At 46.2% G+C, this 27,458-nt stretch overlaps 1 protein-coding gene across 3 annotated transcripts in view; it reads left to right on the top strand.

Moving 5' to 3' along the window:
- The window catches only part of HSPA12B (heat shock protein family A (Hsp70) member 12B), a 57,839-nt gene that overhangs the window by 9,804 nt on the left and 20,577 nt on the right, over positions 1 to 27,458 (top strand). For all 3 annotated transcript variants that reach the window (XM_075185842.1, XM_075185755.1, XM_075185671.1), the window contains 4 exons: positions 5,315 to 5,360; positions 19,843 to 19,943; positions 22,050 to 22,174; positions 26,266 to 26,452. In XM_075185842.1, the coding sequence (XP_075041943.1) occupies positions 5,318 to 5,360; positions 19,843 to 19,943; positions 22,050 to 22,174; positions 26,266 to 26,452 (456 nt within the window). In that variant the 5' untranslated portion in view covers positions 5,315 to 5,317. The remainder of the gene's footprint in view (positions 1 to 5,314; positions 5,361 to 19,842; positions 19,944 to 22,049; positions 22,175 to 26,265; positions 26,453 to 27,458) is intronic.

Genomic DNA, 27,458 nt, shown 5'->3' with positions numbered 1-27,458 from the left:
GTGGTAGGTATATATATCAGGAGGGGATCGTGTGATAGGTATATATATCAGGAGGGGATCGTGTGATAGGTATATATCAGGAGGGGATCGTGTGATAGGTATATATATCAGGAGGGGATCGTGTGATAGGTATATATCAGGAGGGGATCGTGTGGTAGGTATATATATCAGGAGGGGATCGTGTGATAGGTATATATATCAGGAGGGGATCGTGTGATAGGTTATATATCAGGAGGGGATCGTGTGATAGGTATATATATCAGGAGGGGATCGTGTGATAGGTATATATATCAGGAGGGGATAGTGTGATAGGTATATATATATCAGGAGGGGATCGTGTGATAGGTATATATATCAGGAGGGGATCATGTGATAGGTATATATCAGGAGGGGATCGTGTGATAGGTATATATATCAGGAGGGGATCGTGTGGTAGGTATATATATATCAGGAGGGGATCGTGTGATAGGTATATATATATCAGGAGGGGATCGTGTGATAGGTATATATCAGGAGGGGATCGTGTGGTAGGTATATATATCAGGAGGGGATCGTGTGATAGGTATATATCAGGAGGGGATCGTGTGGTAGGTATATATATCAGGAGGGGATCGTGTGATAGGTATATATATCAGGAGGGGATCGTGTGATAGGTATATATATCAGGAGGGGATCGTGTGGTAGGTATATATATCAGGAGGGGATCGTGTGGTAGGTATATATATCAGGAGGGGATCGTGTGGTAGGTATATATATCAGGAGGGGATCGTGTGATAGGTATATATATCAGGAGGGGATCGTGTGATAGGTATATATATCAGGAGGGGATCGTGTGGTAGGTATATATATATCAGGAGGGGATCGTGTGGTAGGTATATATATCAGGAGGGGATCATGTGGTAGGTATATATATATCAGGAGGGGATCGTGTGGTAGGTATATATATCAGGAGGGGATCGTGTGATAGGTATATATATCAGGAGGGGATCGTGTGATAGGTATATATATCAGGAGGGGATAGTGTGGTAGGTATATATCAGGAGGGGATCGTGTGGTAGGTATATATATCAGGAGGGGATCGTGTGATAGGTATATATATCAGGAGGGGATCGTGTGATAGGTATATATATCAGGAGGGGATCATGTGGTAGGTATATATATATCAGGAGGGGATCGTGTGGTAGGTATATATATCAGGAGGGGATCGTGTGATAGGTATATATATCAGGAGGGGATCGTGTGATAGGTATATATCAGGAGGGGATCGTGTGGTAGGTATATATATCAGGAGGGGATCGTGTGATAGGTATATATATCAGGAGGGGATCGTGTGATAGGTATATATATCAGGAGGGGATCGTGTGATAGGTATATATATCAGGAGGGAATCGTGTGATAGGTATATATCAGGAGGGGATCGTGTGATAGGTATATATCAGGAGGGGATCGTGTGGTAGGTATATATATCAGGAGGGGATCGTGTGATAGGTATATATATCAGGAGGGGATCGTGTGATAGGTATATATATCAGGAGGGGATCGTGTGATAGGTATATATATCAGGAGGGGATCGTGTGATAGGTATATATATCAGGAGGGGATAGTGTGATAGGTATATATATATCAGGAGGGGATCGTGTGATAGGTATATATATCAGGAGGGGATCGTGTGATAGGTATATATATCAGGAGGGGATCGTGTGGTAGGTATATATATCATGAGGGGATCGTGTGATAGGTATATATATCAGGAGGGGATCGTGTGGTAGGTATATATATCAGGAGGGGATCGTGTGGTAAGTATATATATTAGGAGGGGATCGTGTGGTAGGTATATATCAGGAGGGGATCGTGTGGTAGGTATATATATCAGGAGGGGATCATGTGATAGGTATATATATCAGTAGGGGATCGTGTGATAGGTATATATATCAGGAGGGGATCGTGTGATAGGTATATATCAGGAGGGAATAGTGGGATAGGTATATATATCAGGAGGGGATCGTGTGGTAGGTATATATATATATCAGGAGGGGATCGTGTGGTAGGTATATATATCAGGAGGGGATCGTGTGATAGGTATATATATATCAGGAGGGGATCATGTGATAGGTATATATATCAGGAGGGGATCGTGTGGTAGGTATATATATCAGGAGGGGGTCGTGTGGTAGGTATATATATCAGGAGGGGATCGTGTTGTAGGTATATATATCACGAGGGGATCGTGTGATAGGTATATATATCAAGAGGGGATCGTGTGGTAGGTATATGTATCAGGAGGGGATCATGTGGTAGGTATATATCAGGAGGGGATAGTGGGATAAGTATATGTCAGGAGGGGATTGTGTGGTAGGTATATATCAGGAGTTGTTACTTATCATTCTGCGAGGCACAGGGATTACTTATCTCACTGCGAGGCACAGGGATTACTTATATGTCTGCGAGCTACAGGGATTAATTATGACTCTGTGAGGCAAAGGGATTTCTTATCTCCCTGCGAGACACAGGGATTATTTATCACTCTGTGAGGCACAGGGATTATTTATCACTCTGCGAGGCACAGGGATTACATATCACTCTGCAAACTACAGGGATTCAAGAGAATTGAATTCCCAACGCACTAGGGAATCAAACACTCAGACTATCTTCATTCATATAATATGATTATTTTTTGACTGAGTTGGTGCACCTTATACATGTATTTTTAGTTCATAAATCAACAAGTGCAGAGAAGAGAATCATGTAACATAGGGGCACTCTATGATAATGGAGTATTTAAAACTTACATTTTATTAGTTTTATTAAAATAATAATGAGTCCCAGAATAGTGCCTGTGACACCAGTTGCGAAATAAAAACAAAAAATGTGAAATAAACAAACATATAAATTTTAAAATGGCAGAGAACACCGCCAAGCCTCGCAGTGAGATAAGACAGCCAAAAAGTCTTCAATAAGATTTAATAATAAATGACAAAATATTATTGGTAGCTGTCTATAAATCCAAAAATATAGAGGACCATTTAAATTTTTTTTGGTCCTAAACGGGAGATGTCATAGATATATAATAAGACATCATTAACGGAGTAATGGTAGTGTAGACAAAGTTATTCCCTTATTATAGTGGAGTAGTTATTCCAGGGATATATATCAAAAATGGTAAACCCTTAATATTCCATAATCACGTAACCTCCGTTTAGTGGGACATGAAATCTGGCAGTGACAGTCTTATCACTATAAATAAGACTTAAAAGTGCTGTATGAGTAGATATATTCTCTCTTAATTATTGGTAACATGATATGTATACGCCACAAATTACCAAACTATAAGATGTTGTTTTCAAGCATCAAAGATTGTATATTTCATTATATTTGTTAATGTAGCATTAGTCAGGCTAAAAAAAAATAAAAAAAATTTAAATGGTCCTCTATATTTTTGGATTTATAGAAAGCTACCAATAATATTTTGTCATTTATTATTAAATCTTATTGAAGACTTTCTGGCTGTCTCATTACACTGCGAGGCTTGGCGGTGTTCTCTGCCATTTTAAAATTTATATGTTTGTTTATTTCACATTTTTTGTTTTTTATTTCGCAACTGGTGTCACAGGCACTATTCTGGGACTCATTATTATTTTAATAAAACTAATAAAATGTAAGTTTTAAATACTCCATTATCATAGAGTGCCCCTATGTTACATGATTCTCTTCTCTAAACTACAGGGATTACTTATCACTCTGCGAGGCGCACGGATTACTTATCACTCTGCGAGGCACAGCGATTACTTATCACTCTGCGAGGCACAGGGATTACTTATCACTCTGCGAGGCGCACGGATTACTTATCACTCTGCGAGGCACAGGGATTACTTATCACTCTGCGAGGCACAGGGATTACTTATCACTCTGCGAGGCGCAGGGATTACTTATCACTCTGCGAGGCGCACGGATTACTTATCACTCTGCGAGGCACAGGGATTACTTATCACTCTGCGAGCTACAGGGATTACTTATCACTCTGCGAGGCGCAGGGATTACTTATCACTCTGCGAGGCGCACGGATTACTTATCACTCTGCGAGGCACAGGGATTACTTATCACTCTGCGAGCTACAGGGATTACTTATCACTCTGCGAGGCGCAGGGATTACTTATCACTCTGCGAGGCGCACGGATTACTTATCACTCTGCGAGGCACAGGGATTACTTATCACTCTGCGAGCTACAGGGATTACTTATCACTCTGCGAGGCGCAGGGATTACTTATCACTCTGCGAGGCGCACGGATTACTTATCACTCTGCGAGGCACAGGGATTACTTATCACTCTGCGAGGCACAAGGATTACTTATCTCTCTGCGAGGCACAGGGATTACTTATATGTCTGCGAGCTACAGGGATTACTTATCTCTCTGCGAGCTACAGGGATTACTTATCTCTCTGCGAGCTACAGGGATTACTTATCACTCTGCGAGGCACAAGGATTACTTATCATTCTGCGAGGCACAGAGATTACTTATATGTCTGCGAGCTACAGGGATTACTTATCACTCTGCGAGGCACAGGGATTACTTATCACTCTGCGAGCTACAGGGATTACTTATCACTCTGCGAGGCACAGGGATTACTTATCACTCTGCGAGGCACAAGGATTACTTATCATTCTGCGAGGCACAGAGATTACTTATCACTCTGCGAGGCACAGGGATTATTTATATGTCTGCGAGCTACAGGGATTACTTATCACTCTGCGAGGCGCAGGGATTACTTATCACTCTGCGAGGCACAGGGATTACTTATCACTCTGCGAGCTACAGGGATTACTTATCACTCTGCGAGGCGCAGGGATTACTTATCACTCTGCGAGGCACAGGGATTACTTATCACTCTGCGAGGCGCAGGGATTACTTATCACTCTGCGAGGCACAGGGATTATTTATCACTCTGTGAGGCACAAGGATTACTTATCATTCTGCGAGGCACAGAGATTACTTATCACTCTGCGAGGCACAGGGATTACTTATATGTCTGCGAGCTACAGGGATTACTTATCACTCTGCGAGGCACAGGGATTACTTATCACTCTGCAAGACACAGGGATTACTTATCACTCTGTGAGGCACAGGGGTTACTTATCACTCTGTGAGGCACAGGGATTACTTATCACTCTGTGAGGCACAAGGATTACTTATCACTCTAGGAGGCACATGGATTACTTATATCTCTGCTAGGCACAGAGATAATTATTATATTATTATTATTATTATTATTATTACATAGCTAGTATCCAAGTAATGTTTATATCTCTGCTTACAGGACATGACAACATTGCTGGACAGCAGAATGGGAACCCTGCAGATCGGTAAGAGGATGTCATTATAACTCTGTAATAATGATATTAGTAATCAATCATGAATATCATGACTCAGAAGACATAGTTTACATATAATGAGACCAGAGTGCTGGGATCTGGGTATAATCTCACCACACACGGTGACAGATGCCTGTTAGTGTCATTGGCAGATGACCAGATAACAGGCATGTCCCAAAATGATCCTATTACATTATACAACCAGTTCTCCCAGAATGACCTACCCTATATATAGTATTTGTCCGTCACATTGAGGTTATAGCGCCACCTACATCTGGGGCATGGGACTGAGAATCTAATGCAGTCATGGGCAGCCTGTAACCCTGCAGCAGTCGTGGAACTACAAGTCCCAATAGACTTGTATCTCTGCACTAGCCTCGGGCCTTTGGTTGCCCTCACCTGACCAAATGGATTCAAAGCCCGGCCAGGAACTTGTCCATGATGTACGTTTACTGAGATCAGAGGAGGAAATATAACCTCAATGGATGAACAAGGCGACGCGTCAGATGCTGAACATCAGCCCAGCCCAGGGGGTCATACTACTGTACCCCCCCATACATAGGGGTGGGAACATCAGCCCCTGGCCCAGGATGTCATACTACTGTACCCCCCCATACATAGGGGTGGGAACATCAGCCCCCGGCCCAGGATGTCATACTACTGTACCCCCCCATACATAGGGGTGGGAACATCAGCCCCCAGCCCAGGGTGTCATACTACTGTACCCCCCCATACATAGGGGTGGGAACATCAGCCCCCAGCCCAGGGTGTCATACTACTGTACCCCCCCCATACATAGGGGCGGGAACATCAGCCCCCAGCCCAGGGTGTCATACTACTGTACCCCCCCATACTAAGGGGTGGGAACATCAGCCCCCGGCCCAGGATGTCATACTACTGTACCCCCCCATACATGGGGGGCGGGGGATTTAGTCAGGAAGAGGAGCTGAAAGTGATCCCCTGCTGCCCCCTGAGAGACCGGCCCCCTAAGAGTGCTGCCCCCTGAGACAGCTGCCTCCTGACGGTGCTGCCCCCTAAGAGAGCTGTCCCCTGAGAGTGATGACCCTGAGAGAGCTGCCCCTGAGAGTGCTGCCCCCTGAGAGTGCGGTCCACTGAGTGCGGACCACTGAGAGAGCTGCCCCCTGAGAGTGCTGACCCCTGAGAGAGCTTTCCCTTGAGAGAGCTGTCCCCTGAGAGAGCTGCCCCTGAGAGTGATGACCCTGAGAGAGCTGCCCCTGAGAGTGCTGTCCCCTGAGAGTGCTGCCCCCTGAGAGTACAGTCCACTGAGAGTGCGGTCCACTGAGAGTGATGACCCTGAGAGAGCTGCCCCTGAGGATTTATCATCTTGTTTTGTTATTAGTCAGGAAGAGGAGCTGAAAGTGAACCCCTGCTGCCCCCTGAGAGACCGGCCCCCTAAGAGTGCTGCCCCCTGAGAGTGATGACCCTGAGAGCTGCCCCTGAGAGTGATGACCCTGAGAGAGCTGACCCTGAGAGTGATGACCCTGAGAGTGCTGCCCCCTGATAGTGCTGCCCCCTGAGAGTGCAGTCCACTGAGAGTGCGGACCACTGAGAGAGCTGCACCCTGAGAGTGCTGCCCCCTGAGAGAGCTGCCCCTTGAGAGAGCTGTCCCCTGAGAGAGCTGTCCCCTGAGAGTGATGACCCTGAGAGAGCTGACCCTGAGAGTGATGACCCTGAGAGAGCTGCCCCCTGAGAGTGCGGTCCACTGAGAGAGTGCTGCCCTCTGAGAGACCGGCCCCCTGAGAGTGCTGCTCCCTGAGAGAGCTGCCCCCTGAGACAGCTGCCCCCTGAGACAGCTGCCCCCTGACGGTGCTGCCCCCTGAGAGTGATGACCCTGAGAGAGCTGCCCCTTGAGAGAGCTGCCCCTTGAGAGAGCTGCCCCCTGAGACAGCTGCCCCCTGACGGTGCTGCCCCCTGAGAGAGCTGTCCCCTGAGAGTGATGACCCTGAGAAAGCTGCCCCTGAGAGTGATGACCCTGAGAGAGGTGCCCCTGAGAGTGCTGCCCCCTGAGAGTGTGGTCCACTGAGTGCGGGCCCCTGAGAGAGCTTCCCCTTGAGAGAGCTGTCCCCTGAGAGAGCTGCCCCTGAGAGTGATGACCCTGAGAGAGCTGCCCCTGAGAGAGCTGCCCCTGAGAGTGCTGCCCCCTGAGAGTGCTGCCCCCTGAGAGTGCTGCCCCCTGAGAGTGATGACCCTGAGAGAGCTGCCCCTGAGAGAGCTGCCCCTGAGAGTGCTGCCCCCTGAGAGTGCGGTCCACTGAGTGCGGACCACTGAGAGAGCTGCCCCCTGAGAGTGCTGACCCCTGAGAGAGCTTCCCCTTGAGAGAGCTGTCCCCTGAAAGAGCTGCCCCTGAGAGTGATGACCCTGAGAGAGCTGCCCCTGAGAGTGCTGTCCCCTGACAGTGATGACACTGAGAGAGCTGCCCCTGAGAGTGATGACCCTGAGAGAGCTGCCCCTGAGAGAGCTGCCCCTGAGAGTGCTGCCCCCTGAGAGTGCGGTCCACTGAGTGCGGACCACTGAGAGAGCTGCCCCCTGAGAGTGCTGACCCCTGAGAGAGCTTCCCCTTGAGAGCTGTCCCCTGAGAGAGCTGCCCCTGAGAGTGCTGCCCCCTGAGAGTGCGGTCCCCTGCTGCCCCCTGAGAGTGCTGCCCCCTGACGGTGCTGCCCCCTGAGAGAGCTGTCCCCTGAGAGTGATGACCCTGAGAGAGCTGCCCCTGAGAGTGATGACCCTGAGAGAGGTGCCACTGAGAGAGCTGCCCACTGAGAGTGCTGCCCCCTGAGAGTGCTGCCCCCTGAGAGTGATGACCCTGAGAGCTGCCCCCTGACGGTGCTGCCCCCTGAGAGAGCTGTCCCCTGAGAGTGATGACCCTGAGAGAGCTGCCCCTGAGAGTGATGACCCTGAGAGAGCTGCCCCTGAGAGTGCTGCCCCCTGAGAGTGCGGTCCACTGAGTGCGGACCACTGAGAGAGCTGCCCCCTGAGAGTGCTGACCCCTGAGAGAGCTTCCCCTTGAGAGAGCTGTCCCCTGAAAGAGCTGCCCCTGAGAGTGATGACCCTGAGAGAGCTGCCCCTGAGAGTGCTGTCCCCTGAGAGTGTTGACCCTGAGAGAGCTGCCCCTGAGAGTGATGACCCTGAGAGAGCTGCCCCTGAGAGAGCTGCCCCTGAGAGTGCTGCCCCCTGAGAGTGCGGTCCACTGAGTGCGGACCACTGAGAGAGCTGCCCCCTGAGAGTGCTGACCCCTGAGAGAGCTTCCCCTTGAGAGCTGTCCCCTGAGAGAGCTGCCCCTGAGAGTGCTGCCCCCTGAGAGTGCGGTCCACTGAGTGCGGACCCCTGAGAGAGCTTCCCCTTGAGAGAGCTGTCCCCTGAGAGAGCTGCCACTGAGAGTGATGACCCTGAGAGAGCTGCCCCTGAGAGTGCTGTCCCCTGAGAGTGCTGTCCTCTGAGAGTGCTGCCCCCTGAGAGTACAGTCCACTGAGAGTGCGGTCCACTGAGAGTGATGACCCTGAGAGAGCTGCCCCTGAGGATTTATCATCTTGTTTTGTTATTAGTCAAGAAGAGGAGCTTAAAGTGAACCCCTGCTGCCCCCTGAGAGTGCTGCCCCCTGAGAGTGATGACCCTGAGAACTGCCCATGAGAGTGATGACCCTGAGAGAGCTGCCCCTGAGAGTGATGACCCTGAGAGTGCTGCCCCCTGAGAGTGCTGCCCCCTGAGAGTGCGGACCACTGAGAGAGCTGCCCCCTGAGAGTGCTGCCCCCTGAAAGTGATGACCCTGAGAGCTGCCCCTGAGAGTGATGACCCTGAGAGTGATGATCCTGAGAGTGCTGCCCCCTGAGATTGCTGCCCCCTGAGAGTGCGGTCCACTGAGAGTGCGGACCACTGAGAGAGCTGCCCCCTGAGAAAGCTGCCCCTTGAGAGAGCTGTCCCCTGAGAGAGCTGTCCCCTGAGAGAGCTGTCCCCTGAGAGTGATAACCCTGAGAGAGCTGACCCTGAGAGTGATGACCCTGAGAGAGCTGCCCCCTGAGAGTGCGGTCCACTGAGAGACCGGCCCCCTGAGAGTGCTGCCCCCTGAGAGAGCTGCCCCCTGAGACAGCTGCCCCCTGAGAGTGATGACCCTGAGAGAGCTGCCCCTGAGAGTGATGACCCTGAGAGAGCTGCCCCTTGAGAGAGCTGCCCCTTGAGAGAGCTGCCCCCTGAGACAGCTGCCCCCTGACGCTGCTGCCTCCTGAGAGAGCTGTCCCCTGAGAGTGATGACCCTGAGAGAGCTGCCCCTGAGAGTGCTGTCCCCTGAGAGTGCTGTCCCCTGAGAGTGCTGCCCCCTGAGAGTACAGTCCACTGAGAGTGCGGTCCACTGAGAGTGATGACCCTGAGAGAGCTGCCCCTGAGAGTGCTGCCCCTGAGAGACCGGCCCCCTGAGAGTGCTGCCCCCTGAGAGAGCAGCCCCTGAGATTACTGCCCCCTGAGATTACTGCCCCCTGAGAAAGCTACCACCTGAGAGAGCTGCCCCCTGAGAGACCGGCCCCCTGAGAGACCGGCCCCCTGAGAGACCGGCCCCTGAGAGTGCTGCCCCTGAGATTACTGCCCCCTGAGATTACTGCCCCCTGAGAAAGCTACCACCTGAGAGTGCTGCCCCCTGAGAGACCGGCCCCCTGAGAGACCGGCCCCCTGAGAGACCGGCCCCCTGAGAGAGCAGCCCCTGAGATTACTGCCCCCTGAGATTACTGCCCCCTGAGAAAGCTACCATCTGAGAGAGCTGCCCCCTGAAAGAGCTGCCCCCTGAGAGAGCTACCCCGAGAGTGCTTCCCCTGACGGTGCTGCCCCCTGAGAGTGCTGCCCCCTGAGAGAGCTGCCACCTGAGAGAGCTGCCTGGGGAGGATCTTGGTACAGGTGACAGCTATATAATAATAATATAATACTGCACCATTATAGAGAGGGAAGAGTTGGGTGTGGGCTTCCTGTGTTGCTGTCACAGCCTCTAATCTGTACAGTGTCTGGTAAACAGAGAGATCCTATTATGTGTATGGGAGCAGTTGGGAGATCTCACCCTGCACCTCGTACCCACCGAGCTGTCAGTCCCCAGACGGGCGGACGGGGATGTTTATTCTGGAGGATAAATACAAATATGGGGGCACCGATGGTGGGCACTGATGGGGGGCACCGATGGGGGGCACTGATATGGGGCACCGAGAGCTCAGAGAGCAGCTGTCCAGAGAGGAAACTGTACCATTTTGTTTACTGACACTTACTAACACCTACCCTTCCGATTACAGACACCCAGCCTTCATTTACTGACAACTAGGATTGTATTTACTGACACCCAGTCTTTCATTTATTGACAACTAGGATTCTATTTACTGACACCCAGTTTTCCACTTACTAACATTTTTCTTTCCACTTACTAACTCTCAGTGTTCCACTTACACACCCAGCCTTCGACTTACTAACACTCAGCCCTCCACTTATTGACACCCAGACTTCCGTTTACTGACACCTGCCATCCATTTACTGACACCCAGCCTTTCAACTACTGATAATAAGAAAGGAATTGCAGCGCTACTCCAACCACAATCAAAGCTACAGAACTGAAAACCAGGACAGGTCACTTATATATAATATGTATAACAAGATTTAATATAGATAAAAAATAAAAACAATATATCTGAATAATACACATTATGAAATATCAGAAAAACGATCAGGTACAAAAACTGCCGTCAGCTGGTATATTGGTCACTGTCACCTCTTATCCTTAGTTACAGCAATATGTAGGTTCCTTCCACACTCCAAAAATATACCTGTGGCTTAATGGGCTGCTATTAAATTCACTTGTGTGCGTTTGTGTCTGTGCATGTGTGTATATGTGTGTGTGTGTGTGTGTGTGTGTGTGTGTGTGTGTGTGTGTGTGTGTGTGTGTGTGTGTGTGTGTGTGTGTGATGGGTTTACTCCCGAGAGTACTACATGAGAGAGTACTGACTAGAGATGCTCACTGACCCCCGTGTTTTGGTTTTGGTTCTGGATCTGGATTACCGTCGTGTTTTGATTTTGGTTTTGCCAAACCGCCCTTGCGTGTTTTGGTTTTGGGTTTGGTTTTGTTTTGATATTTTTGGTCTAAAATAACCTAATTTAGTGCTCCACCAGTTTCTTAGATAAGTGAGGTAATTCTAAAGCTAATAAATTATGAAAAAACAGTTTAATCCCTGGTAGGCCGTCCTTAATTCTAACACTTGCCCGCAAATTATACAGAGAAACCTGGTTGTCTTCTTCCTCCATCTTTGACTATTGGCAATGTAGCCATCGTCTTTGGGTGTATAATACACCCTCCACTTATAGTTAAATAGGAAAAAATCAGCCTGCATTGACTGTACATTAAATAGAAATGGCCAAAGGTCAGCTTGATGTCAGTCTCTATAGGCCCCCCCTCCACTTGTAGTTAAATAGAAAAAAAGCAGCCCACATAGACTGAACAATATAAAAAATAAACGGACCAAGGTAGTTTGGTGGCTGTCTATGACCCCCTTTCTCCCCTTCACTTGTAGTTAAATAGAAAAAAAGCAGCCTGCATAGACTGAACAATATAAAAAATAAATGGACCAAGGTAGTTTGGTGGCTGTCTATGACCCCCCTCCTCTCCACTTGTAGTTAAATAGAAAAAAAGCAGCCTGCATAGACTGTAGAATTGGAATATTAAAATAAATGGACAAAGGCAGTTTGGTATCTGTCTGCATCAGACCCCCTCTCCACTAGGAGTAAAATAGAAAACTATTCAGCCGTTATAGACTGTAGAATATAAATAGAAATTGAGAAAGGCAATTTGGTATCTGTCTGCATCATCCTCATCAACATCCTCATTAGCGCCCTCGTCGCCTACACAAATCTCCCCCTTAATCCTCTTCTAATTCCAAAGTGTCATCCTCACTTGGTGTATCACCGGCTACACTCGGGCTGTTCAGGTACACATCAGCAGAACTACTGAAAGGGCCCTTCTTTATGGGTACACTAACAGAATGCTCACGATTACACATACTACTGGTGAATGGACTCTCCACAGGGATTGGTGTCATTTCTGATTCAGAGCAAACATTATCCTCTAATGGCTTACTGTTTTCTTGCACCTCGGCTTTCACGCGTAACAGTAGTTGTGCACCACTTTTGGACTGCAAATTATTTGGTCTTGCTTGGTCACGAGTGACCGTACAAGAAGAAGGCTCAGTAACATTTTTTGATCTGCCACTAATAGAGAAAGGCGAAGTCCTCATTCTTTCTTTGCCACTGCGTGTGTAGAATGGCATGTTGGCCCAAAAAAATTACCGGCAGTTAGCTTTTCCTCAGTTACACTTCTTTTTCGCTTCAACATGGTAAAAAAATTTTGGTGTGTGTTTTTTTCCCCTGATTTAAAAAGACTATGTACTTTTACATAGGCTTTACCAGATGACGTACTGGGAACACTACCATCAGGACTGGTGCCAGCACCTGCTTGCAGATTCTGCTCATATGTGGACTGCTTTGAATCAATTTTAATGAGCCCAAAGCAATTGTAGTGTAAAAAATTGGATAAATACTGCTGCTAAATATGACTTTTGACAGCCAGAAAAATTATTGTTTCACACTGGGGAATATGGGACACCCCAAATCACTTGTAGTGCAAAAAATTGAAAAAAAAGACTCCTCTATCCTCCTCTCTTTCTGCTCTAACAATTGCTAATAGAATTGGAGAGTAATACATGAGAGAGTACTGATCTACACCGTGACTGCAGGGACAGCGAGCTGTACCCGAGAGACAGGCTGACAGCGATGGTGATGGCTCCCGAGTACTAGATGAGAGTCTATGATAAAACTGGTTCATCTTCACCTGGTTCCATCATTCCCATCTCCGTTGGGCTCTGAAAGAGGCAACATCTGAGGAAATCGATGTCCGGCTGTATTCCCGGTCTCCAAAGGTCAGCGTCTGGCTAGACTCAATCCTACCCTGATTCTATCCATCCAACCCAATCAAAACTCCCCGTGTGATCAGTACCCAAAGCCGGATGAAGATTCCCCATCGCTAGGTGAAAACCTGTCCCAAATTTAAATACAACATTTTATTTAACAGCTTGAACCCAGCACCCACAGAGAGCTGAAATACAACTGGGGGGCACCGACTGCCTCTTTAAGAGCAGCAGACGAGAGAGGTACATCGCCCAGGAGTGGGGCACAGGGGAACCCAGATTTCATGTTCCAGTTTACCTCTTTCTGCCCCCTCAGTCCGCGGTGAAGGGATCCCAGTCTCAGGCTTTAATTTTACAGACATGTTGATTACTTTCATCATCTGCAGCGTTGTTTGAACTGCTGACTGCGTCCCCAGCAGAAGGAACTCATTAGTGGTCAGACCTGACAACTTTACACAAATCCCTATAAAAAATCCCATTTGTCACAGTGTACTAGAGCAATGTATCATTTATCTGTGAAACTGACCTCACCGGGGGGAGGGGGCTCAGTATAAACCTTTCTGAGGCCCCTCCAAGTTCAACCACAGCACCAAGAATACAAATTATTGTATAACTTTGTTCCGATATACAGTATATATAGCATAATAGTGTACAGTATACAGATAGACTATGAAACTTACTACGGCTGTCTATAAAATAGCAGATTAAACCCATTAGAGCAGAAGTAGGCGACCTGTTCGGTGGTAGTCAGTATATCGATGCCGACTACCCCGACAACACTTACCCCGACGTCTTCACACCGAAGGGCCCCTTCCCGCCGAGGCTCCAGGACGACCGACTGGAAGCAATCGCGATGAATGAAGAAGCCGCCGCGACTTGATGACATCACTGGCATCCGCAACGCTGTTAACGGTGCTGCTAAGGGGGTAATGTAAGTATGCGTCCATGGACAACGTACAACGCTTGGTAATGTACCCTTCCAGCTGTTGGAGGAACTACATGACTCAGCAGTGATCTATGAGCATCGTGACTGACACTATAAAAAGCCCAGGACAGGTATCTATAAAGAGTCACAGCCTTTTATGCATCCATGGTAAGGAGCAAAGGACACAGCTGTAAGTTAATGTTTATGGCCAAATTATACGATTCACTGAATCTCTAAGTGACTCGGACTCTGCATGGTACAGATCTATACGTGACAGAGTTCTGCTCAATTTATTGCACATTTACTATTAATTTGCTGATTTCTGCAGATTGACTATAAACAAATCTATGAATGTGGTTTGTGTAGAGGTCTGGGCACCCACCCATCTGATTCATTGATACTTTTTTATGACTTTGAAGCTTTATTGACTCATTAGGCCACAAACCCGATAATTCCATTGATGAATATATACTCTGACCCTTTCAGATACATTACACAACTACGTACAAGTCTAAGCAGCTGATGGAGGACTTGGTAATAAAGATAAGTGACTGTAACAAGGTAGTGGGAGGCTATAGAAAGACTGTACACATCCAAGATCAGGGGGGGGGGGCAGGAAAATATCTGACAGAACTGCCCATAAACTCATCTGATGTAAATATGACTTATTGCCATTTCTGTGCCCTCTGGCATCGCTTACTACATTATTTCATCTTTCTGGCTTCCGTCTGTCTTTTCCAGTGTTTGCATCACCAGAAAGAGACTATTTCCTTTGTCCTGGGATATGATGACTGTTGTACCCCGATGCAGAGAGCACAGCGTGACTAATACTAACAGAGCAGCTTGGTGATATACATACAATGCTGAAAAGCACAGAGAGCAGCCCGAATGCTATGTATTTAGTGCTCGTTACAGGAGGGCATGCACAAGCCAATAAACTGAAGTCATCTGAAGGTGGAGGACCCACAAACAGAAGGTCTCATTGTATAAATGTGAGCGGAAGAACATAAACTGTGCAGCTTTCAGGTCTATCCCCCAATACCGTCCCACGGGTGACTGTGAGATATTCCCTCTGTCTGTTTATGGTGACAGATAGAGATAGCTCAGGGTGGGCCAGATCCCCCAGTGTATGTAATAATACCAGAGCTCAGAGAGGACAGATCTGGGGGGATGTTGTAGATCTCACCCCCTCCCTCGTTCATCAGGAATCCTGGAGCACATCTGTTATTAATTAACCTGAAATTTCTGAAATCCCAGAAGAAATGTCGGCACTGTCTGGAAAGCGTCTCCAGATATCAGATTCCTTTGTGTGGCAAACAGTCGTCATCTGACATAAATTGAACTTGTCAATTCACTAAAAATGTTGTGTTGCAGCAAATACTGGATTCTCAGTACCTCAGTGATGTCACTGGTTCCTAATGATTTGATTGGCTGTATTCTCAGTACCTCAGTGATGTCACTGGTTCCTAGTGATTTGATTGGCTGCATTCTCAGTACCTCACTGATGTCACTGGTTCCTAGTGATTTGATTGGCTGCATTCTCAGTACCTCAGTGATGTCACTGGTTCCTAGCGATTGGATTGGCTGCATTATCAGCACCTCAGTGATGTCACTGGTTCCTAGCGATGTGATTGGCTGCATTATCAGTGCCTGAGACGTGTTGATTTGTTTGAACTGGTGACTGCGTCTTGAGCAAAAGGTTTTTATTTTACTGCTGGATAATGAAGAAAGAACAATTCCCATTGAGAAAGACAATTTTATTTTGTAAAAGAGGGATTCGGGGAGTCTTTTATTTACAGTTTACTTTTAAAAATGTTGTCAGCGTATTATTTGCTTATTATAAACACTGCTGCCCAGTTGGATTACATTGTTCTCTTTCAAAAATGTACAAAAGGGTTTCTGTGGCAAATGTCACCGGTGATCAGACTGTAACTCAGCGCGTCTCATTCTCACACCGTGGGGCAGATTTATTAAAACGTCTAAAATGGAAAAGTGGAGGTTATGCCCATATCCACCAATCAGACTCCAGTTATCACTGTCACTGATTTTACCGGTGATAGCAGAAGGAGAATCACCTATCCATTGTCCTAAGACTGGCAGACGTCCTCCCAGCTCCCCCAGGATTAGTTTAATGCTGCACTTTAACCAATCATACAAAGCCCGGCCAGAACCTGCTACTTACACTGCAGGAGAGGACCCACTTGTCAACGTAAATTAGTCTAATCTTTCGTATTCCTAGAGGTGACCATTTGGAGGGTCCAATTAATATGATCAGACATCTACTGCAGCATCTGTCTATAATGCACATAAACACAAAAATGTAAAAATGATCAGAAGATGACAATTGACAAATTAGTAGGTTGACAAAGGACATGACAGGTGACATAACTGAGGCCGGAGGGAGGAGACACAGCGGAGGCCGGATGCTAGAACTCGTTAGGAGAAAAGGTTATATTGGGAAAGTGACAGAAGTCACCACAATGAGGGAAATGTCATAGAAACATTTAAAGAAAGTAAGTGAATGTGTAACGTCCAGCACAACATTATAATATGATGTTATTATATAATGTCATGTAATATATCATATAATGTACATCACAACACAATCCTAAACCAACTTTATAAGGCTGAGAGGTGAGCACCATCATTATTAAAGGGCTGGAAGCCTTAAATTATAAAGAGAGGTTAGAAAAACTAGATTTGTTTACTTTGAAAAAACATAAGTACATATTCACCAAATAGTTTACACCCCAGGAATCAGGCCAATCAAAGTGCATGGAACGTAAAGCATCCAATCAGCAAGGCTGGACAGGTGTCAGGTGTTTATAACATTATAAAAGGGGACACGAATTCTTCCCAGATTGACCCAGGGGTCCATTGAACCATTTCTTGTAAGAAAGGGATCCTATCAATTTTTTACATTCTGATAGTGAAATTTGCACCACAGTCTCATGTAGTGAGGATTTCACAGCTTGTCTGCCCTTACAGTAAAGAATCCTTCCTATTTTCATAACAAAACCATCTACTTCCATTCACAGCTGATGACACCTTTGTCCTCTGTAGGGTCCTTGGTATCCAAACGTTCTTTAGGCAAATCTTTGTATTAAACCTGATTATATTAATACATATTAATTAGGTCACATCTAAGGTGCATTTTTCCAAACTAAACCCAGTTTGTATAAGATCTCTTTATAATGTAACCCATCATTCCCTTAATTAATGAGGTTGCCCACCTCTGAACCCTCCTGAGTTCTCCCATACTAAATATATGGTCTTACTCGTGACTCCTACAATGGTGATACTATGGTTGCATTATGTGCATTCAGTCCCCTTTCATCCATCCTAGGATTTAATTTGGCTTTGTAGTGTGCCGTACTCAGCTCCCTGTCAGCTACTATTCCTAAGTTATTGTCCGTATCAGTTTCCCCCGGTGTGTGTAATCCATTTAATGTGTAACATAGTTATTATTACGGCCTAGGTGCATAACCCTACATTATCTACATTCAGTCTGCCATGCTGTGGCCCAGTTTGCCATTTTCTGCCATGGGTTGTATTCAGAAATACCTAAGTAGTGACGTTACTTGTTTGGTAAATTGTGTTGTCTGAAATTAATTAAAGAAAATCTTTGACATGGAAAATTCTGTAAAAATAACTTTAAGATAACTTTAACATACAAAAACTTGCATAAATATAGTCATCATTCTTAGTACAAAGGATAATTACATAGCTGGAGATGATCAGTCCCCTGTAACTACCATGGCTTATTGGTGGAGCCTTGTTCAGCGGCTTTACTAAGTGGCTTTGTTAATGACTACATATATACATCAGGGGCGCACGGAGAATTGTCGGGGGGGGGTTTTCCCCCCGCCGACCTCCAAAAAAACGAGAGCTGCTGTGCATGCACCCGCGCATGCTCCGTTTCGCCAGCGCTGTCCTATACAGCAGCCGCGGCGCTGTCTAAGAAGCATCCGCGGCGGTCTGCGGACGCTTCTTTTACAGCGCCGCGGCTGCTGTATAGGACAGTGGCCACTTAGTTAGCGCAGGGGGGGTTTCTAGAGACTCAGAAACCCCCCCTGCGTGCGCCACTGTATATATACAAGTTAACCCATGCATGATACTCATGCATTCTAGTCAAATCAAGCTACTTAAGGTCTTAAAAAGGTTCTTGTCATGCATTTGGGCCTAGCCCAGGCCTCCTCAGGGGAAGAGCGTTACTTCCCGACGCAAGCGCCCTTTTTAATGTGTGTTCATGAGGTAAAATTACCTCACGAAAATGAGTTTGACCCCTCAACTCGTAAATTTTGCCTTTGCTACCCCTCCCACGGGGGGAAGGAGGGATGATGGAAGTTAACTGACTTCACTATTCTAATTTTTTGGTCAAATAATGTCAGTATACCAAATTTCAGGTCAATTGGATGAGCCCTTTCTGAGAAAATAGTTTTTTCCACACACACACACACTAACACACGCCGCTAGGCTTTTACTTTTATAATATTAGATAATGCTAAGAATTTAGTAGGTCAGTGTATAACTCCGCCCAGCAGGTGGCGCTGCAGCTTGTTTTGTTTTTTTTCACACACAGACTAACACACGCCACTAGGCTTTTATATATTAGATATATACACACACATACACACACACACACACACACACACACACACACACACAGGTGTAGGAACCAGGGGCAGTTGCTCCCCATGATTTCTGTTGGGGGGGCAAAACACAGTCTATGCCCCCCCATGAACTTCTACACAGAAGTCTTCATACTTCTTTCTGAAGTCACGGTATCTGTTCTAAACTTGTGAAACTTTTTTAAATGATAGATTGTCTTAGTATAACTATTAAATGTTCTTTAATATAGATTGCCTTAGTATAGATTTAATGCAGATTGATTGATTGATTTATTGATTGATTGATTTGTTTATTTAAAAAACGACAAGAGTTGCATTCATGAACATTTAATAAACAACCTGTATTGATGATGGACAACTATTACTTACTTTTACTTTTACCCTGAATTTCGTGCGTCCAGTAACAAACATGAGATACAGCAATATGAATTTATAGCACAAACCATAACCAGCGAGACTGTGACTATACATTTAAAAATACTCCCAATCAAACGAGATTATGGCTGTCAATGAAATCTGTACAAAAACTAGGTTAAGGACTATGAAAAATGTACATTTTTAAGATGAACAATTGAATTTATCTATCGTTCTAACAGCTACTGTACTCATTGGTAATTAATATTAATACTAATATAACACTGACAAAAATTACCATAGAACTGGCAGCCTTTGTATATCTACAGTCACCGTTACAACTGTTGTAAAACGAGATGCTAAACACAAGAAAAAGGTGCCCCATAGTAGTCCTTGGCCTTGTGCCCCCCCTGAAAATTTTCATTCCCATTCCCCTGTATGTATGTATGTATATATATATATAAGCATATCAAATAATTTTACCTCTTACACTCATCCCCCCTGTAGCTTAGTAATACTCAGTACTATCAGATACATAATAAGAGAAGGAATATAATACCTTTGTGGAATATCATTATATCTGGAGCATTATAGCTGATAATGATATTGTGTTAACTTTTCTTCTGTAGCTACCAACATGGACCGTTTCTATACGCCGTCCCCACCAAATTCACCGAGCCTCCGAAACGAAAGCTGCAATATCGCCCCTCTAACACCATCGCAGTCCCCGGTAAGTAATTATACTTCTACTAGAGAGAAGAGACATTCCACGAGACGAACGGGTCATTTATCAGAGAATGAAGGTGGTACGATACAATCACCAAGTTTCACTTTGCTTTGCAATTCCACCCAACGCCATCCACACTATATTTGTAAATTCACATTTCACAGAAAATATAGTCTATGAATAGAGCTGGCACAACCAAGATTAATTCCTTCTGCTAGGATGAATTTAGAGGGATTTATTAATGGACCACTAAAGCCTTACATTGAAATGTTCAATTATAGAGTATAGAGTGGAGGGGGGAGAGATGGGAGTGGGGGAGGCCAGTGAGGAGGAGGTTGCAATAGTCGAGGCGGGAGATGATGAGTGCGTGGATGATAGTTTTGGCGGCATCCTGAGGGAGAAAGGGACGGATGCGGGCGATGTTGCGTAGTTGGAAGCGACAGGCTTGGGCAAGGGAATGAATGTGGGGGGCAAAAGACAGAGAGGAGTCAAGGGTGATATCCAGGCAGCGGAGTTGGGTGACAGAGGAGATGGTGGTGTTGTTGACAATAGAAAATTAACCAATCCCCAAACTGCAACAAATCTGCAAAGCTGTCAGTCAAACTCTGCCTGCCCAGTTAGAGAAGCCACTCCCCTAACATGGCGACTTACAGCAGAGCAGTGACAGAAGGCATGCCAGACACTCCCGCCTATAACTGGGCAGTTCATGACACTGTCTAGTAATAATGACAGTACTTCAGTGGGGCAGAGTGATTGCCAGCGGTGCACAGAACGCAGTGACTACATGGAAGGGGGTGGAAGGGTGACTGAGATACACCAGCCCAGGAAGTGCGGGTGTTCCCCTCAGGAACACCCGCACTTCCGGCAAATGCCAAGATGCTTGTATGGGCCTGATGGATTCTGATGTCACAATTTAAGGAGGCAATATTATTATTTTTTTTGTTTTACTTTAGTGTTTTATGTTTTATTTTAGTTTTTTTTTACTTTGCCTCTTTCTTACAGTGACATACCCCCATAACATTGACATTACATACACGTGTCCCGTTCATACAGTCCCAGTGCCCACCAAATACAGTTACATGGCCATCATAGCAGCTCCATACCATCATGTACCACCTCACCATGCCATCATGTACCACCTCACCATGCCATCATGTACCACCTCACCATGTCACAACATACCATCACAATGCCCCCATATTACCTTAAACAACACCACATAATCCCATACTAATATCAATACTTAGCTCGTAACACTAGGGCTGTGCAAAAACACACTTCCACCCCCTTAACTGCCCCTGGGGACACAGGAAAGTTCATGTACAGACACGTACGTACAGACATGCTAATAGCCATCATTATGGAAAGAGGCAGTGAACAAACTAACAACACAAAAAGTGATACTTAGGTCTAGGCCCCTGTTGGTCTTTAGGAGACTCTGGTCTGGACCCCTGTTGGTCTTTCCAAGACTGGTCTGGGCTCTTGTTAGTGTTCCTGAGACTCTGGTTTGGTCTCCTATTAGTCTTCTTGAGACTCATGTCTGAGCCACTGATGTTCTTCATGAGACTCAGGTCTAGGCCTCTGTTAGTCTTCAGGAGACTCATGTCTGGGCCACTCTTAGTCTTCTGAGACTCATGTCTGGGCCCCTGATGTTCTTCATGAGACTCATGTATGGGTCCCTGTTGTCTACAGATGTCCCTGGAAGTATCTGATATCTCTATCTCCATCTAATGGTCTACATATAACTACTGCCCAATGTTTACCCAGCGAGTAACCATTTTCCTATATGTACTGTACCTCCCTATACTGGGAATATATAATTAGTATACAACTTCCTGCATTGCAAATCCCCAATACGTGAACTGAATAAACTGATGTCTCTGTTCCATCCATCCACAAGTAGGATATAAGTCAGAGGCATTTTAAATAACCTGTATTCTTACCTCTTCCTGACACTTGTATATTTCTAGCTACTGTCTCACATATAAAGATTTGTTAACCCTATACTTGACGTCTGATGATGGTTCTACTTTCAATAACTTGTCAGGGAAACCTCTGGTTCTCTTTGTCAGTGAGACACGTTTACATGGCGCAAACCTTGTGTTTCAGAGAAGTGAGCACCGGACAACCAGGGTCTCTCGGTTCTTCGTGGTTGTGGCAATCGACTTTGGCACCACCTCCAGCGGCTACGCCTTCAGCTTCGCTAAGGACCCGGAAGCCATTCACATGATGAGGTAACTTCTTCGGTGCCTACAGCTTGGGAACACGCACAGAATAATATCAGCCCCCTATGCAAATACAGGGACCCGTCTGCACTGTCTCCCTATATCACAGCTCCCGTACAAGGCTAGTGCAGGACACCGCCGGCCCTCCAACAGGCACCATATTGGCATATAGCGCCCATGGATTATTTCCGCTCTCTCTTGACCAAAGTGACCATAGAAAAACTCTGATTGTTTTACACCTACAAACTTCAAATAATTATCACAGATGTGACAGACTTTCTGTAATAATTCTTATGGTCCACAGTACATTGAGCACTGATCTGTAGCACATCTATCCGGGTATAATACCCCCCACAATGCACCTTCCTCTTCCACAGGAGAGATCACTGCCCAGTGACGGGATAAAACCGTTATGACATAATTGTACTTCTGATTCTGAATGGGGAAAGTTTGGCCCTACTAACAGCCCGGGGCTCTAGGCTACTGCCCCAAATGCTATAATTATACTATATCCATCATAATAATCTCTTCCAATACTTTGTACCCTCATATAGTTTGCTGTATTGTGCTATATCTCTCATAGCACTGTACAGGAGGGGAGGGATAGCAGAGCATTATTGGAGAAGGGAGAGGAAGAGCGAGCTGGCGGAGCAGTACTGGGGAAGTAAGAAGAAGGCCAATAGCAGTAGAGGGGACGGTAAAGGAAGAGCGAGCTGGACCAGCAGCACTGGTGGGAATTGGGTGTGGATCAAGACAACCATAAGTATCTTTTTATAATAAACCAGGCTTGAGCTCTGCAGCTGTTAACGGGAACTACAAGTCCCAGCATGCCAGAGGCGGCTAGATCATGCTAGGACCTGCAGTACCCCAAAAGAAGAGTGCATAGAGTGCCCAATTTTACTGTAAGCCTTGAATACTTACGTACAGTCACTAAAAGTTTGTGAAATTCTGTTCCATCTGCAAAACCATCCTGTAATAATTTAATTATCACAGTTTTATTTACACACCTGAAATACAATCATTAAACATCACAATAGCTGCGGTCTGAGCAGAGAGATGATCTCCCTCAGGGGCAAACGCAGGATTTTTAAGGGGTGGTTCCCCCCCCCCCCAAAAATAAAAATAATATATAGACGATGATGTACTGTACAGCAGAGGCGGCTCTGTCAAAGAAGTATCCGCGGCAGTGCTGTATTGTAGTACACCAGAGCACCGCCGCGGACGCTTCTGTGACAGAGCCGCGGCTGCTGTACAGTACAGTGCTGCTGTGTAGGGGCAATCTCTAGTGGCCGTTCGTTCGCGGAGGGGAGTAGTTTCTGGAGAACCAGAAACCCCCCCTGCGTGCGCCCCAGTCCCTATTCCTCTACGTACAGTTCCTATCACAGCAGATGTTGATGCGGTTACAATACCTGTATCGGATGAGACATTTGTATGAAGATTACCTGCAGGGCATCGAGGAACAGACGATCCTAAACTAGGACACACTGGTTACCAGCGGAGGGCTGGCAAATGTTAGCTCAGGGGGCAAGACTCAACTCAGCAGCTTATTAGGAACATTTTAAAGGGAAAAAAATGCAGGTGGTCCAGTGACCCTGCCCAAGGTAACCCAGTATTGGACCGGCCTGGGGGGCAGATGACCCCCTGCCCCCAGCCCGCCCCTGCTAGTTACTACATAATACAGGTCCATAATGTACATTTACATAATTTACATCATCATTACAAATAATGTTTTCCATAAGCTTCAATATTTTAGTCGTTCCCTACCTGCAGCACCTCTCTGTGCCATCTTAGGCCACGCTGGACAAAAGATATCCAGAGAGGTGGAATTGTAGGAGACATAACTATGGATTATAATGGCCCTTATATAGCACATCGCTGCTAGTCCTCAGTAGTGAAATTCAGGTTCAAACGGTCTCTTAGCAACCCGGGAATTTTGGAATGTGTTTTGGCTTTACCTCCATCCCCCCGCATTGTACCACAGGATGTTCTTCCACCGAGTGCTGACTCTCTGCCAGGCATAAGGGGAACACGCTAATCATGTGCACGAACCAGGGACCCCGGGGAGGTATCAGTTACAGCTATTCTGTATGAAGAATGAGTTTCATGCCAGCCACAGAGTGTTTCCAGTTATTTATAGGTTCCACGGGCCAGGCAAGGGATGGACGTTATCTATAAACATCCAGCCTGCTTTTATATGAGCTATAAAAGAGCAGTAACTGTTGTGTGATAGATACAGCAAATTCTCTGTCTCATGTCAGAGCTCCGCTCACATTACACAGATTTTCCACACAGATTCCATCAAAAACATGAAAGAATGAGATTGTTTCAGACTGGAGTGAATAATTCAATCAATTTGTTTCCGAAACTTGTTCCATTAAATGCTGGAACTTGCAGAGGAGACAACACACAATACACATTCACACATTACAGCCATCGCTCCAGTCTGTTGCAATCTCATTAGGTCTAATGGCTTTGGGACCAAACACAACAATGGGAATAGGGCGAGATATTCTGGTTTGGGGGGAGAAAGTGACAATATTGTGTTCTTGAATGAAATTAGAGGTAAATCTATCATGACATTATTTGATATACTGTATGTTCATCTGACTCCTTCCTTCGCTGCCTCCTGGTCATGTTCATAGGAACCTCCTACTGAAGACTCGGAGCCTTGGAGCATCCAAGGCTCCATCCTGGTACAGAATGAACTGAACGTCTCCTCTGTTGTAGAACTGATTTATCAGGTTAATAATTCTCAGCCAAGAAGTGATGGTCGCTAATGTCCTTAGGGATTAGGGGCCACAGCAGTAGCCATGGAGGAAGTCCTCGCTTGGACCACACTGAGCAGAAACTGGGCATTGAAGTCCACCCAACTGAGGTGCCAGGATGGGTTCAGCAGGGGCAAGTGGACCTCACTAAACTCTGGCACCTTCATTTAGTAAGATATTAAGAGCATCAGTAGGACTCTCACGTAGCTGGAGCATCTATATCCAGGAGTTTGGCAGAATGTTCAGATATTGCTCTTCCCCCCTATAACACAGGGACGGCAAGGGCTCAACCTCTGCTCATTTTACTTAAAATTATAACTATAGACATAGGAGCCCCTATGGCTGGTTTGTGACCTTGCCACATGCTGGCTGTGGACCACATAGACCTCTAATACAATGTCATACAGCAGTATAGGTACAGGCAAAGGGCCTGACGCAACTTGTCTAGCTCCGACCGTATTCAAATCCAAGCGGATCTCAAGATCTGTGTAGATGGGTGTAAGTAACTTGCTGTATGTAAAGAGAACAAGCTGCAAAATATGCACATTTATATGTACAATACAAGGTCGGAGAACGCATTAAAAAATAACAACTCTTATCAGTATCATCATTCATAGAAATATATATTTTTTATTTTCAATTTGTACTGTCCATGCAGTGCGTTCCTATAGTGTATCCTCCTTGCATATACATGTTCTGTGCTAGTTAGAGGCATGTATACATGTAGTTTTCATAAGATAGATGGTGCTGTGTCAGTGATCACTATCATTCAGCTCTTACACCTGACCTGTAGCGGGTGCAAATGATACGGCTGAAACCAGCCAACTTATGAGAAACCCAGGACTGAATCATCCGCATCTGCGTCTGAACGGTTACACCCCAACTGTATATTGTTTATTTTAGTCCTCCCCTTCCCTCCCCCGTTCCGTCTCTCCAGTCGTAGGCAGTAGTAAGTGACGATTGCGTTGGGACATGAATTGCCCACGTAAGGTCCGTTTCTGAGCTATGTACACAAGATTTGAACGTCTAAGATGGATCAGGCCCAGGGTGCCGAGCAGAGACAGCGACGCTACAGACCACAACACTCTGATTCTATCACAGTATGAAAATCATTGTTCTTACAAAAAATGAAAGCACAGATCTGATTGGTTGCTATGGGTTACAACTACCTGTGCGATGCTTTTTATAAATGTCCTAATGAATATTATTTAGAACATCTTTATACTTGTCAGATACATCCAAACTAAGCTTAATAGAACCTAATAATAAATCTCAGACCAGTTATGATTATAAAATACTTTCCAGTATGACGGCGTCTGTGTTATTCCTCTTTAGGAAGTGGGAAGGGGGTGATCCTGGCGTGGCCCACCAGAAAACACCCACAAGTTTGCTGCTGACCCCCGACAAGGCGTTCCACAGCTTGGGTTACACGGCCAGAGACTTCTACCACGACCTGGACCCTGAGGAGGCGCGAGATTGGCTGTACTTTGAGAAATTCAAGATGAAAATTCACAGCACCAGCGTAAGAGCAATCTGCTGGGTCCTACGTGTGGCATTACGGAGGGGGGTCCTACGTGTGACATTACGGAGGGGGGTCCTACGTGTGACATTACAGAGGGGGGGTCCTACGTGTGACATTACAGAGGGGGGGTCCTACGTGTGACATTACGGAGGGGGGTCCTACGTGTGACATTATGGAGGGGGGTCCTACGTGTGACATTACAGAGGGGGGGTCCTACATGTGACACTACAGAGGGGGGGTCCTACGTGTGACATTATGGAGGGGGATCCTACGTGTGACATTACGGAGGGGGATCCTACGTGTGACATAAAAGTCTTATGTCTGATATCTTAACCTCTTTTACCTTCTTCCTCTTATTCAACAATTACCTTAGAGTAACGACACGAGACTTGAGTGTGGCAAAATTAAATTATTATTAAATTATTTATTTAACTATGGTGGAGGAGAATAAAGCAGTCAGTAGACGCGTGCCAGGCAAAACCCAACTGTCCTAGCATCTCCTTAGGACTTTATCATCTGGGGAACAATAAAACCCCTGGGTTCAAGTGGGGGACCAACCAATCACATCCCGGGCGCACATATCTACCTGGACCTGGACGACCCACGTCCTGATTCCACAGAACCCGCCCATCCTCTGGGCTATACGGAAAGCAACCACAGGGCAACCCACAGGGGCGGTACCTGAACCGAGACTAATAACCGATTCACTCGAAGAGAGGCGGGTTCACCGTGCCCAATACCGTAAATGTGCGCCCAACCAACCACTGGCCGCCGACTGACTGCGTTTTCCGCCGCCAGAAACTGATAACCATCCTGAACAGTATCCAGCCGATTCCTCATGTTCCTAGAAACCAAACAAAGCAGGGAGGGTGGGTGGGCAACATCCAGATCTGCAAGGCTGAATAAAACTCCGCCCATCCAACTTATAGCCTCTGAGCCCCTCCCCTATGACACCGGATGGGCTTATTAACACTCCAGAGAATAACTCAGCTAAAGATACAGCAAA

The sequence above is a fragment of the Mixophyes fleayi genome, chromosome 1, assembly GCF_038048845.1.
Source record: "Mixophyes fleayi isolate aMixFle1 chromosome 1, aMixFle1.hap1, whole genome shotgun sequence".
Classification (NCBI taxonomy): domain Eukaryota; kingdom Metazoa; phylum Chordata; class Amphibia; order Anura; family Limnodynastidae; genus Mixophyes; species Mixophyes fleayi.
Note: the sequence above shows the minus strand (reverse complement) of the source record. Positions and strands in the feature narration are given on the sequence as shown.